This window comes from Phragmites australis, chromosome 10 (genome assembly GCF_958298935.1).
Source record: "Phragmites australis chromosome 10, lpPhrAust1.1, whole genome shotgun sequence".
NCBI lineage: Eukaryota > Viridiplantae > Streptophyta > Magnoliopsida > Poales > Poaceae > Phragmites > Phragmites australis.
The window spans coordinates 20721252-20742944 of NC_084930.1; the positions used below are offsets into that span (position 1 = coordinate 20721252).

Below are 21693 nucleotides of genomic sequence, written 5' to 3' on the forward strand. Positions count from 1 at the left end.
ATATGGACAAACATTTAGAAGAGACACCGGGCACAATATAGTGGTAGCACTGCTCTCTACAAACATATGGTGATATGAACAAACATCTCTACTCAATAGCCACACATGTATACTTATACACATGTATACTCCTCAGTCGTTGATAATCAATCAACAATGGCTCAAATGATAGCTAGTTCCCTAGGAACCAAGCATGCACACGTACTCAATAGTTGATGTCCAAACATACATATCATACTAGACATAACTCAAACATTATACTTGGCCCACTATGTTCTACACATATACATATGTCCATACATACATATCATACTTGATTTTTTTTTTACTAGAAAATGAATCGTGGCTGGGTCCTTCTCTTGGACAGATTGGAAACTTCATGGGAGAATCAAAGAGAGATTGTTTAAGTATCCAGAGAAATTTGTCCATATGAGTGGGAGGCAGATGTCATGTTCAATACATATGTGTATGTGTACAACAAAAGGGGCATACATATGTATATGTTCAATACATATGAGTAGGAGGCAGGTGTCATGTTCAATAAATATGTATATGTATACATATATTCAATACATTCATTTGGAATTAAATTGCAGAGTGTCAATTTTAGCCTAATTTAAATTGAAGAAAAAAGGGCATTGGTGCGCATTCAGATAAACAATGGCATGGGACGAAATTGAGGTAAAATTATATAATTGTTGCATATTGCATCCATGCGCATAATTGGCACGAGAATGTAGGCTGTAGCTAGTAGCAGTTGCATCGCAGCTAGATATTGGAACTAAAAGTGCTTCCTTGCAAGCATTTCAACAAACAGGAGAAGAACCCTAGGACTTCCCTACCAAGAAGGCATGTTGGCCTCGATCTCCTGCTCCACCAACAGCCACATCAGCGCCTCCTGCTTGTGTGGCGGCTTCACGGGGAGGAAGCAACGCATCGAGGAGGAGGCGGCGCGTCAGGGTGGAGGCTGCAGGGCGGCACGTCAGGGAGGAGGCGGCGCATTGGGGAGGAGTCGGCCCGTCGGGGAGTAGCGGTGCGTCAGGGAGGAGGCGGCGCGACGTGGAGGAGGTGACGCGTCAGGGAGGAGGCTGCGGGGTGGCGGAGCTGCACGTCGGGGAGGAGAGTCAGGCAGGAGGCGGAGCATCGGGGAGGAGGTGGCACATCGAGGAGGAGTCAGCCCCTCGGGGAGGAGGCTATGGAGCAGCGCGTCGAGGAGAAGCAACGCGTCTAGAGGAGGAGCAGCGTCAGGCTGAATGGAGCGAGTGAGCGTAGCAGCCAAGTGTTGGATTTATAGTAGAATCATCAATACCGGTTCCAAGTGTTGATATTTTTTTTCCTAGAAATATTCTTCTATTGTAAAATTTCGCTAAAAACTTGAAAAATTCATAGAAAAATGATTAAAGTTCAAAAACATATGAAACCAAATTTATTGAGTTTGTATTATTGTTGCCTACATGATAAAAATACTTGCATGCATGAAATGTGCATAGAAAGCTTCTTTCATTAAATGATTAATGCTTCTTTATGGTCGCGGCGTATGTAGGTAGCTTCCTCAGTGTCATCAATGAGAGGTAGTTCAACATTCTCTCCAAAAGGAGATAGGTCATCGAATTTATCATAGTCTTCTTCGTCGACAACATCATCAACACCGATGATCTTTGTTTTTCCTCGAAGAACCATGTGATGCTCCTCCTTTTTAGCTAGGTCCGGGTCCTTTACATAGAACACTTGTGCAATATCCTCACAAGCATGAATGGTTCTTCTCTGTATCCGACGTGTTTGAGGTCCACAGTAGTCATACCGTACTTGTCGACCTTTACTCCCCCTGGGAGTATGACCCATTGGCACTGAAACAGAGAGACCATCAACTCGCCATATTCAAGCTCTCAAATGCATGTATGTATTTTCACATGCATGTATTCTCTCTACTTACAAACCCAACGGCAGAAAATCTACTAGGCATGGTACGTTTTTTTGAACAACATGTTCCCCTTTGGAAGCAATTCGCTCAAAAATTCTAACAATTCCATTAAAGCCCTTATTGGCCCAACCATTGCTAGCATTCATTTGCATCAGTGTCAACACCACATGCAACTTGTTCTGCTCACCTTTACAGTTCGGGTAAACTGGTGTTTTAGAGTCATGTACTATGCGCTAGAACTTTTGATGTTGTCTTTCACTGGTGAAGTCCATCTCCCCATCGCGCAACATTTGTTCTAGGTCGTCTTTGTTGTTGCATATAAAAGTATCATCTCTATCGTTCTCAATAAAAGTATCTTCAAATGCCGACATATTGAAGTCTTCATTAGCCGTCATATTGTTGCCTCAGTCTTCTTCGACTATTGGTTGCCCTTGATGCACAAAATCTTCAAGTTCAGCATGCTCAGTTCAACAGGTATAGCCAACCTTGAAACCCCTATCAATCAAGTGTGCACGAATCTACTCTATATTTGAAAACTGATTCTCGTTCTTACAGTCAGCACACAGACAACATATATAGTTGTCGATACAATTCTTGCATGGTCTGATTGGATTCCCATGCTTCGCCCTGTCTGAAATGTGTGGCATGATACACAATTCTTGCAGGATTGAAGGGTTGTTTCGCTAAGCTTTCTTTCATGGCCATGACCTGTGGACACTGCTTAGTCCTATGACCAGCACCTTCACTATGCAACTCACAGTACAATGTGGCCGGGTCCCACAGAGCCCTTCTCCTCAACCCCCTCGGCCTCCACGGCCTCTACCACTCTGGCCTCCTCGAGTACCCCTCCTTGTGCTTTGGTGAACTCTTGAGCGACCTCGATTGGTCCGGAGTCTATCTGGTTGATTTCTTTTTTCTTCGATGTGTATTCAAATGCTTCGACTTTTTTGACATGCTTCGGCCTATCTCTGGACTGGCCAGTGTTTGTGTCTCTAGTTTATGCATTTGTCGTCAGCGTTTTTTATGCTGCCATCTCACTCTTCCTCTGAAGGTGGTCCAACTCAGACCTTGAATACTCTTCCATCATATTGAAGATCTCATGCACACTCTCCGGCCTCTTGCATGTAATCTTTCCCGCCAAAGCCCTCCTCTAATGCCCTAGATAGCGGCATCGTTGATGGTGTCTTTGCTCAAGCCCTTCGCCTAGCAGCGAACATGTATGAAGCGACTCATATAGCTCTGCAGTGTCTCCACTGGCTATTGCTTGAGTGCGAAGAGGTCACTGGCGGTAACCTTCTCTGCTCGATTTCCTTGGAAATTACTATATAAGGTATTGCGCAACTGCTCCCATGAGTAAATGAATCATGGAGGCAACGCGGATTACCACGACCTTGCTATCCCCTTGACTACTAACACAAAGGCCTTCAATAGTGTCGTGTCATCTCCTCCAGCGGATTCAACTGCTACCTCAAAACTCATAACGAACACCTTTAGACCTTACTCTCTTTCAAACATTACCACCCTAGGCATCTTGAAGCTCGAAGGCCATGGTTGGTTCTACAAACCAATGGAGAGCAGTGATTCTGGATCACCCGTGCATGAGCTATGCCGATGGTCCTATGCCGGTCGTGCTGCAACTACTGACGGAGGAGTCATGTGGCAAGTTGGTTCATCTGTGTGCTGCAACATATCAATTCCTCTTGCATTTTCTCCAGTGTTCTTCTAGCCTCGTCAGCTCACCGGCGATACTCCACGGCCTTCGGACTCGCTGCCAAGCTATCCAACGTGCGCTTTTTCTGCGCAATCTGCCTCTCCAATTCTTCGGCTTCTAGCCTGGCTGCTCTTTCCTCTTCTGCCTTATCTTTGTCTTCATATTCTTTGAAGTTACCAAGGTCGTCCAACTCTTTGACAACATGTGCCTTTCCCCTTTCTCCTGCCAAAGCCTCGAAGCGGGTGCGAAGGTTAGCTTCTACCCTTTGCGCTGCTGCCGTTGCGTCTCCCTAGAGAGCTGCTTTGTGACGATCTCTGTCATCATCTAGGGATACCACATTCACATTATCGTGTCCTTGTTGGTTGTCGTCAGCACCACTGGTCGAAGTTGATGAGCACATCACTCTTTCGGATACACACACACACCGAGTATTCCTCCAACAATAGGTCCATTGACACGAGCTCGTGCACGTCAACTAAATCATGAGGTGAGCTCGTTCCTTAGTCTTCCTTTATATTTTGATAATGATGGGATGCTACTGAATAATTGTGATATATTATTACTTAGGAACACGGGAGAAGAACAGCAAGGGCGCCCAAGCCAAGGTGGAGGTCCAATCAAGTTCGAGTCCGTTTCGGAGTCCAGGACCAGCCTGCACTAAAATCGTCGCCCAGGACGCATACGGACTCCGTTTTTGACGTTCTACACATGGTTGGAAAGCTAAGGAGATACGCTTTCCAAAGGAACTGGTACCATGTCCAAATTCTTTCTGAGTCAACAGGAATCGTCGAAACAATTCGACATCTAGAATCTATCAAGGTGCTACGCCACCATCTTTTGGGCCGTTGGGCCGTGTAACGTGTTGGAGTCCATTAGGGACACGTCCAGGGGTCCTTGGCCGACCCTAGTCTTTTATATACAGTAGCCGCCGCCCTAATTAGGGTTAGGTTTTGCTTAGATATTGATCTACACACAGTTGTGAGATTTTCGCTCTTGTTCCGGACCGACTAGGCCGCCGCAAGTGTTTGTGGAACCCCAACTTCGAGTGCTTGAATTCAATTTGTAATATTTCAGATTGCATCTTCTACGTTCTTGCTTGTGTTCTCGGTACGCTTGCAGGGATTGAGCCTTCTTGGCGAGGTCAACCGCGCGATACGGTTGACAACCATTGGAGCTGTGGTGTAGTGATTGCAAGGGAGACGATCTGTTCGGATCGAAGCCTTTGGATCATCAACGTCGAGTTCTCCACCCACCGACTTATCGCTACCTATCGGAAGATCAGGCCAACATTGCTCATCAACTGGTATCAGATTTTCAGGTTGCCCGTTAGGTAATTTCGTTTTCCCCTTTAGATTAGTCTGTTTTTCATTACCTAGAGTCCAGAAAAAGCCAAAAAAAATTCCGTCAATTTCCGCTGCCCGAGAACTCTTTGTGCCTTTGCAATTTTTGTTTTCAGTTGCGCGTTGTTGAGTTTGTGTCCGTGGTCGAGTCTTGTTGCTGGTTTTTAGAGTCGTGTTCTTGATTTTAGTCAACGCTCCGTGCTGTTTTGATCACGCCGCTATCCCATCGCCACCATCCCCACCAATAAGTCGAGCCACCACATTACTTGATTTGCCACCGCGAGCCGCCTTGTGTTACTTTCCGCCACGCCAACCCTAGATAGGTCGCAAGCCGCCTTGTATCAATTACGGACTCGGAATCAGGCAAAAAAAAATTTCACGGACATCTACAGAAAAAGTTACATCCGTTGCTCCCCGGCTTTGCCGGATTCCGCCGAAATTTTTTTCCCAAATTCGGCTCGGAAGATTGAGTATTCGAGCCGCGAAGTTTCCGCACGCTTTTCAGAGAACGTGCTTGATTTTCTATAGGTCACATTTTGCATCCGTTTGAGCTGAAAATTTCTGTGGTTGTTGCTTGTGTGCTCCTAGTTCAGAAAAAAATATCAAAAAAATACGGGAAAAAAAATTTCGTGATTCCTACTAGTGCTAAAAGACAAAAAAGATGAGCACATAGAAAACACCCAGATCATTGTGCTATTTACTGTGTCTTTCTCTGATCATCAACTGTGATTCATACTTTGGACACTTATTTAGCTTTGCTCATCTGATTATAGTTATTGCTAATCCTTGCTACCATATTGTGCCTTCCAAGCTCCACCTCCTTTGATCCGAACAGGTTCACTTTTGCAATCATCCCACGCTTCCACGGTTGTTCCTTCTTGCTGCGTTGGTAAGAATATTTGTAAGAGCGTGGTAAGACGCTTGAGTGTGTGTGATTCCACCTTCCATAACCTAGTAGTTGATAGGGATAATATTGTGTTGTCCTTTATTTTCTACTAACCATGTCAGGTGATGGCTCTCCGTCGGATTTTAAGGATTATGTGTCCAAGGAAGAACTCAACAAAGCCTTGCAGGATCATAGTAGGCTATTGACAGACATTAGAACAAGCATTGCTAACCTCATCACGCGAGTCAACGACCTTGAGTTGCGACAGCCACCACAGGATGATGACCATTCACATGATGATGATGATGATACTAATAATGGTGACCAAGAAGATGGTGAGGTTTTTGTTGGGCAAGATGCGCGTGCTGAGCAACGTCCTCATGCTGAACAATTACGTCGTGGCCAACAACAACGTCGTCAAGGTAATGGAGGTAATAATGTTAATCGCAACGGTCGCGATGATCCTTATTCTAAGATTAAGTTTTCAATGCCTCCTTTTGATGGTGCATATGATGCTGATGCTTATTTGAATTGGGAAATGACGGTTGATCAAAAGTATAGTTCTCGTATGGTTCCTGAAATACATAGAGTTAGACTAGCCACTTGTGAGTTCACGAATTATGCTATTATTTGGTGGAATGGTCTAGTTTCTAGTGGCTTAGAACCTGAATCATGGCCTAGACTAAAGCGTGCCATGCGCAATAGATTTATTCCTCCTGATTATACATGTGAATTGAAAAAGAAATTGCAGCGCTTAAATCAAGGTTCTAAATCTGTCCATGATTACTATCAAGAGCTTCAAATTGCTATGCTTCGTTGTAGTATACAAGAGGATGATGAGGATACCATGATTCGTTTTTACTCCGGGTTGAGACGTGAAATTCAGGACCTTGTTGATTATAAAGATTACAATACTACCAATAGGTTGTTCCATTTTGCTATCTTGGCAGAAAAAGAACTGCAGGGTCGACAACAGGTGTAGAAATTGTGGAACAATTTTGGGAGTACATCTACTTCACGAGTACTACCGGGACAAGCAACAACATTCCCTTCTACATCTACACGATCTGCTGCCCCCTCCTCCAACACTCAGGCGCGTTCAGCAGGAGCACCACAACCATCACGTGAGGTGAGTAAATCTACTGTTTTGCAGGATCCAATGCCATGCTCTTCTTCAGGTGCAGCTACCACGGGTCGTACAACGGGCATTGTGTGCCATCGCTGCCAACGTATTGGCCACGTCATGAAGGATTGCCCAAGCCAGTGAGCATACTCCGCAACAGCAGATGGTGGATATGTTAGTCATAGTGATGTCGAGGAAGAATATGCATATGAAGCTAATCTTGCAGCCGATCATGACATGGATAGTGAGGGGGAGGAGATTAGTGGTACCGCTGCCACGGAGAGTTATGCAGCACGCACCTTCATTGTGAAGCGAGTTTTGAGTTCTCAAATGGGGCAAGCCGAGCAGCTACAACGCCATAATCTATTCCAGACATTCCTCATTGTCAAAGATGCACGTGTTCATACCATAATTGATGGCGGGAGTTGCAACAACCTCTTGAGCTCCGATCTTGTGAAGAATCTTTCCTTGCCAACACGTGCACATCCTCATCCATACTACATTCAGTGGTTCAATAACAGCGGTAAGGTTAAGGTAACACAATCTGCGAGAGTACATTTTTCTATTGGTTCCTACCATGATTATGCTGATTTTGATGTAGTGCCTATGCAAGCATGTTCACTTTTGTTAGGCCGTCCTTGGGAATTTGATACCGATGCTACACACCATGGTAGAAGTAATAAATACTCTCTCATGCATAAGGGAAAGAAAATCTCTTTGCTTCCTTTGACACTTGCTGAAATTGTGCAATGTGATAAAGCTTTAGCTGAAAAAGAAAAGAAAGAACGTGTTTTAGAATCTGAAAATCAGCAAGTAGCTCAATCTGTTTTTCCACCTAAGAAAGAGAAGAACACACCTAGGTCCGAAGGCATTAAGTTAAAGGGTGGTGTTATGCTTGCTACTAAATCTGACCTTGCTGAAATTCAAGATAATGATACTTTGTGCTATGCTTTCGTATGCAAAGAGGTTTTATTTTCAATTGATGATATACCTAGCTCTTTGCCTGCTGCTGTCACTAACCTTTTGTAGGAGTATAAGGATGTCTTTCCAGCTGAGATACCCCCGGGGCTACCACCATTGAGAGGGATAGAGCACCAAATAGATTTGATCCCGGGAGCGACTTTGCCAAACCGCACTGCATATAGGACCAATCCGGAGGAGACTAAGGAAATTCAGCGACAAGTCCAAGACCTTTTGGACCGTGGGTACGTACGAGAGAGCCTTAGTCCTTGTGTTGTTCCTGTTCTTTTGGTTCCTAAGAAAGATGGCACATGGCGCATGTGTGTTGATTGTAGAGCCATTAATAATATCACAATAAGGTATCGTCACCCTATTCCTAGGCTAGATGACATGCTTGATGAGTTGAGTGGTTCTATTATTTTCACGAAGATTGACTTGCGTAGTGGTTACCACCAAATAAGAATGAAATTGGGAGATGAATGGAAAACTGCTTTCAAAACTAAGTTCGGTCTATATGAGTGGTTAGTGATGCCTTTTGGTTTAACTAATGCACCTAGCACTTTCATGAGATTGATGAATGAGGTTTTACGTGCTTTCATAGGAAGATTTGTGGTGGTGTACTTTGATGATATTTTGATCTATAGCAAGTCATATGAAGAACACATTGATCATCTACGTGCTGTTTTTACTGCTTTGAGAGAGGCACGTTTGTTTGCTAACCTTGACAAGTGCACCTTTTGCACGAATAGAGTTGCTTTTCTTGGCTATATTGTTACTCCACAGGGAATTGAAGTGGATGAAGCTAAAATTGAAGCCATCAAGAGCTAGCCGACCCCTGGGACTATCACACAGGTGAGAAGCTTTCATGGCCTTGCAGGGTTCTATCGATGTTTTGTGAGAGATTTCAGCACCATTACTGCCCCACTCAATGAGTTGACAAAGAAGGGCGTTCTGTTCCAATGGGGGCTAGCACAAGAACAAGCTTTTAATACGCTGAAAGAAAAGCTTACGCATGCACCTCTACTCCAACTTCCGGACTTTGGTAAGACTTTTGAGTTAGAATATGATGCTAGCGGCATTGGAATTGGAGGAGTGCTACTACAAGGAGGTAAACCCGTTGCTTATTTTAGTGAGAAATTGAATGGGCCATCTCTTAATTATTCGACTTATGATAAGGAGTTGTATGCTTTAGTGCGAGTTTTAGAAACATGGCAACATTATCTTTGGCCCAAGGAGTTTATTATTCATTCTGATCATGAAGCTTTGAAACATATTAGAAGCCAAGCCAAACTGAACAAACGTCATGCAAAATGGGTTGAATTTATAGAGTCTTTTCCTTATATCATTAAACACAAGAAAGGTAAAGACAATGTCATTGCAGATGCGTTATCTAGACGTTATACCATGTTGTCCCAACTCGATCATAAGATTTTTGGTTTAGAAACAATTAAAGGATTATATACTACTGATTTGGACTTTAAAGATGCTTTCGAACATTGTAAAGAAGGAAGAACTTGGAATAAATATGTGCTGAATGATGGATTACTATACCGTGCTAACAGGCTATGCATCCCAGCTAGCTCTATTCGCCTATTGTTCTTGCAGGAAGCGCATGGAGGTGGTTTGATGGGATATTTTGGAGTGAAGAAGACCGAGGATGTACTGGCTACTCACTTCTTTTGGCCTAAGATGAGGTGCGACGTCGAGCGCTACGTGGCACGCTGCACTACTTGCAATAAAGCTAAGTCTTGCTTGAACCCACATGGACTTTATATGCCTCTTCCTGTTCCTAGTGTGCCTTGGGAGGATATTTCTATGGATTTTGTTTTAGGATTGCCTAGGACCAAGAGGGGGAGGGATAGTATATTTGTCGTTGTGGATCGTTTTTCAAAAATGGCACATTTTATACCTTGTCACAAGAGCGATGATGCTACAAACATAGCTGATTTGTTTTTCAGGGAAATCATTCGCTTGCATGGAGTGCCTAACACCATTGTTTCGGATCATGATGCAAAATTTTTGAGCCACTTTTGGAGGACACTTTGGAATAAACTTGGGACAAAGCTGCTGTTTTCGACGACATGTCACCCTGAAACCGATGGACAAACGGAGGTTGTGAGCCGCACATTATCCACCATGTTGCGGGCTGTTTTGAAGAAAAATTTGAGGATGTGGGAAAAGTGTCTACCCCATATTGAGTTCGCTTACAACATATCAGTTCACTCCACCACCAAGGTAAGTCCGTTTCAGATAGTGTATGGTTTTAACCCCCGTGCCCCTATTGATTAACTTCCTTTACCAACATCCGAGAAATTGAATTTTGATGCTAAGACACGTGCTGATTTGATTCTGAAAATGCATGAGTTGACTAAGGAAAATATTGAAAAGATGAATGAAAAGTATAGAACTTATGATAGCCGAGGTCGGAAACATATTACTTTTGAAATTGGTGATCTTGTGTGGTTACATTTGCGCAAAGATAGGTTTCCTGATTTGCGAAAGTCTAAATTGCTGCCTCGAGCTGATGGTCCTTTTAAAATTGTGGAAAAGATCAATGATAATGCATATAAGCTTGAGTTGCCTGCAGATTATGGGGTTAGTCCCACATTTAACATTTCAGATTTTAAGCCTTACTTGGGAGAAGAAGATGACATTGCGTCGAGGACGACTCCAATTCAAGAGGGGGAGGATGATGAGGACATCACTCTTTTGGATACACACACACTGAGTATTCCTCCAACAATAGGTCCATTGACACGAGCTCGTGCACGTCAACTAAATCATGAGGTGAGCTCGTTCCTTAGTCTTCCTTTATATTTTGATAAGGATGGGATGCTACTGAATAATTGTGATGTATTATTACTTAGGAACACGGGAGAAGAACAGCAAGGGCGCCCAAGCCAAGGTGGAGGTCCAATCAAGTTCAAGTCCGTTTCGGAGTCCAGGACCAGCCTGCACTAAAATCGTCGCCCAAGACGCATACGGACTCTGTTTTTGACGTTCTACACATGGTTGGAAAGCTAAGGAGATAAGCTTTCTAACGGAACTGGTCCCATGTCCAAATTCTTTCTGAGTCAACAAGAATCGTCGAAACAAGTCGACATCTAGAATCTGTCAGGGTGCTGCGCCACCATCTTTTGGGCCGTTGGGCCGTGTAACGTGTTGGAGTCCAATAGGGACACATCCAGGGGTCCTTGACCGACCCTAGTCTTTTATATATAGTAGCCGCCACCCTAATTAGGGTTGGGTTTTGCTTAGATATTGATCTACACACAGTTGTGAGATTTTCGCTCTTGTTCCGGACCGACTAGGCCACCGCAAGTGTTTGTGGAACCCCAACTTCGAGTGTTTGAATTCAATTCGCAATATTTCAGATTGCATCTTCTACGTTCTTGCTTGTGTTCTCGGTACGCTTGCAGGGATTGAGCCTTCTTGGCGAGGTCAACCGAGCTGTGGTGTAGTGATTGCAAGGGAAACGATCTGTTCGGGTCGAAGCCTTTGGACCATCAACGTCGAGTTCTCCACCCACCGACTTATCGCTACCTATCGGAAGATCAGGCCAACATTGCTCATCAGAAGTGTTGATCGACTCTGACGCCACCAAAGGGAGTGTTTCGACCGAATCCCCTGCTGGAATCAACTGCTCTGGCAATGTTGCCGATGTACTGAGTGGCTTCGTCTTCTCTTTAGGTGTCATGGCTTTGGATTGTTCGGTCCCCACGCACAGCACCAACTGGGCCGCTAAGTCACCAAACTAGGGGAAGTCTTCCGGCCAAGAGAGAGAGAGAGAGAGCTGAAGACGAGATGCAACACGTGTTTATGGGGAGATGTGTAGTCTCATTAATGTGTTGCATCAGTTACAGTGCCAACCTATTTATAGCGCATGCTCAACAACTCCACACCATAATTTACAGCATTACCTCCCTAATTGCCACATTTTCAGCATATTCAGGGGTATTTTGGTACCATTAAGTATATTTACACATTTACAATTATACCCGAGACCGCTACATGGGCTTCGACAGACGTGCGCCTTCGCCCGAGCCCCCATAAGGCTAGTCACAAATGGGCCTTTAGAGCACCTTCGATGAGCCTTGACGCTGCGTCCCGAGTCACTCTTCGGTCTCCATCCAAAGGCCCGCTAGAGACTTCGCCTATGCTGTTACTCGGTGTCGTGGATCGACCTTCAGTCTTCGTCCAAAGGCCCGCTAGAGCCTTCGCTTGTAGTGATACTTGGTGCCGCGGGTCGACCTTTGGTCTCCGTTTGAAGGCCCGCTAGAAGCTTCGCCTACACTTCCTGAAACACAACTACGTTATTCGTCAGTGTACGGCCACCAGTGGACTTCGACTCAGCATCCGAAGGGGCGCGTGAGACCATTCCCTAACACTAAGCAATGAGCTAAATAAGATCGGGATCGGGGAATTAAATCGATCCATCATGCCATCATCATAACATCTGAAATAATGCCTTTCATATTCTAAACCATAGGGATGGGAGATTGGTGGAGATATACCTTGGTCAGTTAGTGCCTTTAAAGACAACGAATTGCTAAGAGTTAGCTACAACCACGGCCGGTGACGGCGCAGAGCAGTGTCGCAGACTGGGCTTCTCTGATTATCTCTTGTTGTCCTGTGAGAGTGACTCGCGATGTGCAGGTGTGGGCGTATGTGTGGCGTGCCGGCGACTTAAGGGACGAAGACTAACCGACAAAACGCAGTCACACGGTGGTAGAGGATTTGATCAAGCGAGAAGGCAAGATGAGGACGACGCATGAGTTTTTTATTTTTATATTTTTTTATATCAAATATTTAAATAAATAAACTCCTGATCGCAAGATTTGCAGAAATAGACGTCTACCGCCCCCCTGAAAGGGCTGCACCCCTTTCAAGGGTGGTAAGGATGCTACGGTGGCACTGCCACCCCTTACCGTCCTCTCAGAGGGCAGGTAGGCCCTCCCCCCACGCCCGCCTCCCTTGCCACCCTCTTAGAGGGCGGGTAGGTCCCTCCCCCCGCGCTCGCCCCCTTACCACCCTCTGAGGAGGCGGTCAGCCCCCCTTACCGCCCTCTCAGGGGGTGGTTAGCCTCCGCGCCCACCCCACCCCCCCCCCCCCCCACCAGTATAAAAGGCTGAAAATCAGCCAAAATAGCCATTTAAATCTGGAAAAAAAGAAAGGGAGAGGAGAGGAGAGGAGAGGATAGGAGGGAGAGGAGAGAAGAGGGAGGCAGTGCGACGAAGCTCTACTGTTTTTGATCTACGAATTTTGGATCTCAGTTTCCGGTAATTTTTTTAGACTTATGTTTTTATTAGTAATTAAAGTACCACTAGATCTAGGGTTTAGCGGCATAACAGTAGTTAATTATATGCAACCTAGGGTTTACAAAGGTAGGATACGCTGTATTTTGTAGTATATTATAAAGAAGATCAATTTTGACATGGTAGGATAGCCATCAAATAACTGTATGTTGTATGGATCGATGCTATGTGAGTACATGGAGAAGGTCACAAAGAAGGCACATATGCACCACGCCAATCAGGAGGGAACTGTGGAGCATAGGTTCAGTGTCTTGTGCCGTGATAAAGATCGTAGGGGTGGCATACATGAGCCCATGTGCAAGAGTGTATGCATGGTATTGGAACATGCATCTGTATGTGACAGAAGCTACAATTGCTACACAGGCCGTGTACACACAATATAGCTTACAATTGCTACACAGGCCGTGTACACACATTATAGCTGCATGTGGGGAGCACAATGTGCTACCCAGACAATATGTTTCTAAGTACTTTATGAAGGATCAGATACTAAACATATGCAACCATGAGCTGTATGGCTACGACATTGTTGATGTTACAAGTAATCCAGGTCCCTCAGGAATCTATGTGCCAAACTTTGAGAGGATGAAGTACACAACGAGGCATCGACAAAGTTGGCGGATTCGAAATGATATGGATGAATCCGAGGCGGGTCCAAGGGTGAAACAATGCAGCAAGTGTGATAAAACAGGTCAGACATACAAGTATTGTTCGAAAAATGTACCTGGTGTGTAGATGGGGTCATGATGGCAATTAAGTGTGAATGTATTTAGCGTATCTCGATGCTATATTTGTAAGGTATTCGCCTTACTTATGTACGTTGCATTTGGACCTTACATATGTATTTGATTGTGTACCTATATGTTGTAATATGTTCATGTAACTTTGTGTACGTGTATGTTATATGTTGTTCACGTAACCGTGTGTATATTTTCATGTAATAGACTGTTTATATTTGGTTTCAATGAAGATATAATGCACCCACCGACCCCCGAGCTTCTTGACCCTGCACTGGATAAGAAGCACCGCAGCTTCTTATTTGCCGTTCACCAAACAGAGTTAGGGGTTTTTCGATCATGTGGCCCTAGGGAGCTACTTACGATCAATGATCGTTGGAAGCATTGGTATGTCGCTAAGCTACAAATGTGCCAATTTATTTATTCATTGCATGCCCTACATTCACTTTATATTCCAAATGGTTCAGGTTGGTAGCATTTGGACTCCACCTCTTTGTCGTTTGGTGGAGGCCCAAGCAACAGAGAACCATGAGGCAGTGGCGAGGCAATTCTATTTCGACCGCTCGCTGATCGTTGCACTGGTCGACTAGTGGAGGCCTGAGACCCACACTTTCCACCTCCACTACGGCTTGATGGCTCCGACGTTGCAAGACATAGCCTACCTATTAGGCTTACCTTGCGCCAGAGCTGCCGTTGGAGTCATCGACGTGGATACAAACTGGATGAACATCATGCACCGGCGGTTCACCCCTGTTCAGCAGACGGACGATGCACCCGCCTACGTGCCCGAGTTCCTGTCGGATCCGCGAGGGCCCATGAAGAAGTGGATCCTCCAGTTCCAGGTACCTTGAAATTTACCTTCCCATCTACTTTATGATTTCAAAAAAAAAAAACTACTCATCATCATTTGCATTACTTCTAGCCTGCATACATCCACCCAGGCGCCGGCATGTACTCGGTCTTGAGGCACTTGGAGGCCTACCTGCTTTGGTTGTTCGGCTGGGTTATATTCACCAGCGGCTAAGGCCACCTAGTGTCGAGGACCCTTGATCGCTACTAGGCCTACTAGGCAGGTTGGTCCACTGAACGCCCTGACCTACTATAGGGGCCACATGAGGGCGAACCAGCGGCAGTGGCTTTGGGACCAAGGTGGTGGGAACGGTTGACGGCAGCAGGGGAAATAGTAGTAGGATTTTACTTTTACTATTATAACTTACATGTTTGTTTCATGATGCATCTTCAATTCGCGAACTAGTCTTATATATTCAAACGTGTCTACTTTCTATGGTCTACTTGCCATGTCATTACTGCATTTCTTAATCCTACGTGACTGCACGCTAGTAGCATTTCATCAACAAGTTGTTGCATTCCTCGTCCTCAGCTTTATATGAACCATTCATGACAAAGCTAGAAAAGCATTTCTTACAAAGCTACTTATACACGAAGTGACCACACAACACCTCTGTCGTGAGTCTTGCTTTAGACACGAAGTGACCACACGACTTAGCTTTAACCATGAAATGACAACACCTCTATCCTGACGCAGGCTGTAGACATGAAATGACCACACAACAGAGCTTTAATCATAAACTAAATGACAACTCCTCTATCTTGACACAGAGAATCTCTACCTAGCATCAATACCACAACTTTTTCATCTTTCATAGGGAATCCAATACTCCAGCCCCCAGTCAAGCCCATGCACTCAGTCCATGTACCAGCCCTAGGCACCATAAATAACCTCACCCTCATCCATATATAGACCATTCCTTTCTCACCTCTCTCAATTGTAATATCTTCCTCAACTCCACCAAGCCCACCCAAGAAATATCGGAGGATTTTCATTCCCCAGAGGGTCGAACAGCCGATGTGCTTCTGCGGTGACCTTTGTAGGCTTCGCGAGTCTTAGGACTTCTCCTACACCTATGGACTACGCTTCTTCATATGTACCAACTACTAATACGACAAGCCTCAACATGGACTGTATAAGTACCAACAGATATAGCGACATAGATCAGTCATGTGGCACTTTCCACATCTTGTTCCATACGATTTCACACATTGTTTTACTAATCTCACATCTTATTTTATTTGTCTAGTCTCCTCCACCTATCTGTGACTTCATTGAATGGCTCGACAAGGAGCAAAATGAAGACCAGAAGTGGTGGATCGACATGAGCATGCGGTGGAGGAGGGAAGCATACGCACGTCGAGAGTACGAGCAACAACAGGAGGAACTACGGCTAAAGCGGCGGGAGCAAGAGTGCATGAGGAAGGTAGCGTAGGACCATACCGCGGCTCAAGCACGCGAAGCAGAGAGGGCAAGGAAGCGGGAGAGGACCCATCATGCTAAGGCCGATGGCCCCGATGCCCTGAGAAAGGGCAAATATCCTAGATGCACTCTGTAGATAGCATCTATTGTAACCCAGCACATTTTCACTCCCTAAGGAATGTTAGGATTAGCAGCAGCACACTGTCGGGTTGGTCTTTAGGCGTACCGTACATACCACCGTTTGTTGTCGCTGTGTCTTTATGGTTAGAGTCTCATATAATGTTTGTCACCGTATGTCCCATGTAATATTTATCACCATATGTAAGCTCCATGCTGGGTAATATGCTAATAGTGCTGCATAACTATAAATGTTTAAAAAATTAGATTTTGTATCCTCCCAACATTACATGATAAAAAATATCTCATATAATTTTACATCAAATAAATAAACAAATATCGACAAATTTACATTGATCCAAAATTTCCAAAAAGTAACTACTCCGTGATGCCATTTCGACCACTTTTTTATCGTTTCAATCCAAAATTTTCAAAATATCGACAACTAACATTTTTCACCGAATGAATGTGCACAATTTTTCAAATTGACGTATACAAAAGTTAAGTTAAAAAAATAAATTTTCAAGCAGTGGAGCTCACCGCCCCTTGAGACAGCGGCAAGGTGGTATGAGCCGGCCGGAGAGGCAAAAGGGATTGCTATCGTTAACCGCTCCCTCAGAGGGTGTTAAGGGGGCGGGCGAGGGGGAGGCCTCTACCCGCCCTCTGACAGGGCGGTAAGGGGGACGGGCGCGGGGAGGGTTTTATCCGTCTTCTGAGAGTGTGGTAAGGGGTGACGGTGCCACTGTGGTATCTTAACCGTCCTCTGAAAGAGTTACAGCTCTTTCAAAAAGCAGTAGACGACTATTTCTACAAATCTTGTCATCATAAACCTATTTATTTAAATATTTAATATAAAAAAATAAAAAAATAAAAGAAACGCACGACGCACCTTATTCTATGATGGGCTTTCCAAAGGACCGGTGGGCTTGGCCTGTAGCTAATTTCATTGGGGGTGCCATAGTCACTTAAGTATCATAATTAGTAGAGTAATTAGAGGGACATCTTCAGAGAAAACAGGGGGCTACTCCCTCCCTCCGCGTCTCTGCCCCTTGTGGCCGAGACTGGATGAGCCTAAAGTAGAGGAGGAGGTGGCAGAGACTGACTATGAGGGCACGGAGGAGCTAGCTAAGACCGAAGAAGAGGGCATCGAGGAGGATACCAAGGAGGAGCTCTCGAGGACATCGATGAAGTGGAGCCCGATTAGGACCCAGGAGGAGGACTCTGAGGACGACGACCAGCAGGACACCGTGTTTTTTCCGTTTTTTCTTTTCTTCAATCGATTGGGTCGGTGTGACCGTGTGAGCGTACCAGGGGCGGTCCAAGAGGTGCTACGTGGCTGCAGCACCCCCTGCCAGCATGCAGCTCCTTTAGGGAGATAAGGTGATGTAGAAGGAGAGGGAAGAAGAAGTGAAAAAAGAGCAAAGAAGGAGAAAAAAAAAGAGCAAAGGAAGTGCATGAAGGAGATCAGCACCCTCTTAGCCTCCGCTGGCTCTGCCCTTGGAGCGTACCATATGATGAGGGCAGTTTGGTGGGCTTGGATCGACCTACTTTTCGTTGGCGGATGTAGCAGATGTGGGGAGGCCAGCCGCAACCCGCCCCACCTCTAACCATGGTTAATGCGCTCTCAAGTCTCAAACCTTTCATTGTATAAACTGTGAACATTAAAGCCAAAGCCCCAAGGAAGAAAGCAAAGGCAGGAATCAAGCAGACGCTCTGTTTGCTTTCCCCGATCCTATCCAATGCGAGGCGCGCCCGAAAGCAAAAGCGACGCATCGAGATCACGTTCCCAAAGATAGAACGGGATCCATTCAGTACGTCCGCCATAACTAGATCCTTCAAAGAACACGAAGCCCACTTTCTCGCGTCCCCATGCGTTCAAAGATGCGCGGAAAAATAGCAGAAGTCGTGCAAAATCCTTCATATCGCCACCTTCGGCTTCTCGCATAAAAGCCGTTGCCACGAGCAGCAGCGGTCAGCTGTTTGCAGTGCTGTGGAGAAATTCATGGCTTCTCTAGCTCAGCCTAAGCCTTACAGTTACTACCCTGCCCCAGGCTCGGTGGAGCACGCCAGCAGGCCGGCACCCAACGAGGGCCGAGCATCGTTCGGGCCAGTGCTCGTCGTGCTGGCGGTCATCTCTTTCCTCTCCTTGGCTGCCTGCGTCGCCGGGCGCATATGCAGCCGGGGGTCGTCGTCCAGGCGGAACTCCCCTTCCGAACAGCAGAGCGCAGACCCTGAGAAGGGTTTCAACACGGACTGTCCGACAGTGATGAGGCCCGTGCCGAGCTCCCGTGCGGCTGTCCACGACGTACACGATGCGTTCGAGATCAAGGTTGTCCCACCGAAGCCGGCGGGATGGGAGGCAACTGGCGGCGGCCACGGCATCAGACTGCAGGCGCTGCCACAACTGCGACCGTACACTGCAGCAAGAGCCGGAGCAGCAGGTTTCAGGGGTCCGGCGACTGGAAATGGTGGTGCAGTGAGGCAAGCACATCCGCAGGTGAGGAGTGGAGTGCCGTTCGCTCCTCCGCAGCAACGTAGATGACCATTGGAGAAGCTTAACTTCTCCCGTGTAATAATTATTTTTACTTTGAAAAACTTCATAATGTAACGACCATGATCTTGATCTTGTACGGAATTTAATCCTTGCCTGTTTTAATCTTCATGTGCGTACGGAAATTACGACAGTGTTCTGTACAATTTGACATTGCAAGGATGTTAAAGGATCAAACTGGATTCAATCCCCCGAATGCCACTTGACGTCTAAATGTTAACCTATTTTTACGATATATTGTGTTTTGCGTTTTATTATAAAAAATACAAAAAATCGAGAGAAATCGACACAATAAAGATATTATGTAAAAAGAGAATATTTTGAAGGACCAATAGCACAAGAAAATATTATCAAGGCCTACTCAAAAGACCTAGCCCACGTGGCCCAAAATAGAAAGTTGTCACGTGGCACCTATAGGGAATATTCTCTTTTTAAAATATATATATGTGATTTTGATGATTAATGATAATATAGTAAATAGGAGTAAGAAGCCACCGAAGAAGGACAAATATTGTATGGGATTTTAGGACAAGTGTATATGATTTTAGGTTTTACTGTCTAGAAAGGGGATCAAGGACTGATCCTACCGTGTACCAAGTTGTACACCAGTGTCATAAAGTCTTGGTGACTCGCCAGCGTCGTGAACCTTAGTAGCTCATATTTGTTGACCCTCCGACTTGGTATAGAGTGACGGTAAGACTCTTATACGGGGACTCGGACTTAGTGGCTCAAAGGTCATGACTATGTGCCGACTGAAAGGTATAGACTCGGTGTCTGTTTTAACGTTGACTAGGAGTGATATTTATGCCATCGATATAACAGGATAAAAATCTTTTGTGTCGAGTTTGGTCTCTCTGCCGTCTTAACGTTTCCACATTTATATATTTGCAATCTATCATTGCATGTTTAACTTCCTAAATTAGTTTGCTAGCATTGGCTATATATTAGTTTTACATGGTAGAGTAGACACACTAGATGAACCTATAGCACATTTAGATATAAATCGATATAGGTTTGTCTTATAAAAATTTTGAAGCCGATTAATTTTAAGTGTCATAATTCACCACCTCTTAAGACGTCACCGATCCCTACAGTTAGTATCAGAGCAAATTCTCTAAACCCTTCAATACCACCCCTCTTTATGCCACGAGGCACCCGCACAAGGCCAGGCCCAGAAGGGACCATCCTCTTTCGTAGGTCAGCCCACAAGGGACCATCTTCTTTCGTAGGTCGGTTTGGCATGACTTATGGTTTCTGAAACACTACACATGACATTTGTTAGGGCCTCGACCTCGGGTTCCACTACGCCTCCTATATCGGTCTCTAGATCAAGTAGCTGATACGCATAAAATTCAACAGAACGATATCAAATATATATTTCGAGCAAAATAACTACCTGAAGAGAGTGTACGATGATCTCATGGACTAGGATCCATAGTAGATCAGGCAGGCAGAAGAGCCCACATCAGAATAAAGCGGCACAAAGTGGAACAACCCAATGTCACATGCAACTCGGGTGCTAACACGACCTTAAATTTCTTCTCTTTAACTTTATCTCAGTTGAGGTCAATCTCCATCTCAACAATCTGAAAGTAGCAATACTAAGTACAAAAGGTACTCAACTAGAGGTTGAGTAGTTGCATAAGGAATCACTCAAGAATAAGGCTTTACAGTTTAAGTTTTAAACGTAAAGCAATTTATGCATGTATCTAGTATATATTCTCTACTGATAGCTTTGAAATAGTTTAAACAAAGTAACCAGGTATATCTAAGGGGTTTTCGGACTTAAGAAGGGCTACACCTTGCTTCGCAATCCCTATCATTATGTCTGACATACCTCTAGTACCACACAGCTCCTGGCGAATTTAGTCAGCAACATCATCACATGAACATTTAGTCCACACACTCACTCATCAAAGATACACACGCACCCCGAGTCCCAATGAGGTCATTACTTTGCATATCCATGACCGTGGATATGACTATTCGAATAGATTTACACTCTGTAGAGGTTATACGCTATACCCACACAATATGCTCACCCTCCAACTATTGTAAGCAGAGGAGCTAATCATTCCAAGACACTTCAATCACCTTCCCTTGTCAGAGCATACTACGAGACACACCAAATGTTACATGTCTTCTACTAGGTGCACTCCCCCATTGACCATCGTAGTGTGGCTAGATCGTAAACATCCTCGCGAGTACCTGACAGATGCTTGGATTCTCATTGCTCACCTGACTCTCCTAGTAGGATGCTGTGCTCGGTCGGAAGAAGGAAAAGTTAAATCTTGCCCATATAGGATGCATAGTTGCACTAGGATGACTTAACATGATGACGCAATAATTTAGTACTTATATAGCCTAGGAATACACCTTCAACATTGGCAATGGGTACCACGTGGTATCTCAAGCTCCCAAGAACATTTTCACCGGAGAACTACTCTATCCCGCTAAAATAGTTTTCACCTATTTTACACACCACCCGTCATATCCCACACGACATCAAGGATTCCACAGTCATAAAAGATTCATGACATATGAGTTGAAATGATTATTCAGTGAAACGACATCTCAGAAGAGATGTATTCCACTAGCAACATCTCCAAAGATATGTATCTTATCTGAAGCATGCTAGATATCAAGATATCGTTAGACGTTAATATAGATAACAATGGGTAAATCCTAGGGTTCAATGTATTCTAGATAAGACATTAAAGGCATAGCAATTATTTGATAGGATATAACTATTGCAAGCAA

General features: G+C 44.9%; 1 protein-coding gene across 1 annotated transcript; it reads left to right on the forward strand.

Annotated features, from left to right (window-relative positions):
• The first annotated feature begins 18384 nt into the window (after nucleotides 1–18384).
• Nucleotides 18385–18924, forward strand: LOC133930150 (uncharacterized). The gene has a single exon (XM_062376836.1). It carries the CDS (start codon nucleotides 18385–18387, stop codon nucleotides 18922–18924), a length of 540 nt encoding a protein of 179 aa, XP_062232820.1.
• The last annotated feature ends 2769 nt before the right edge of the window (nucleotides 18925–21693 follow it).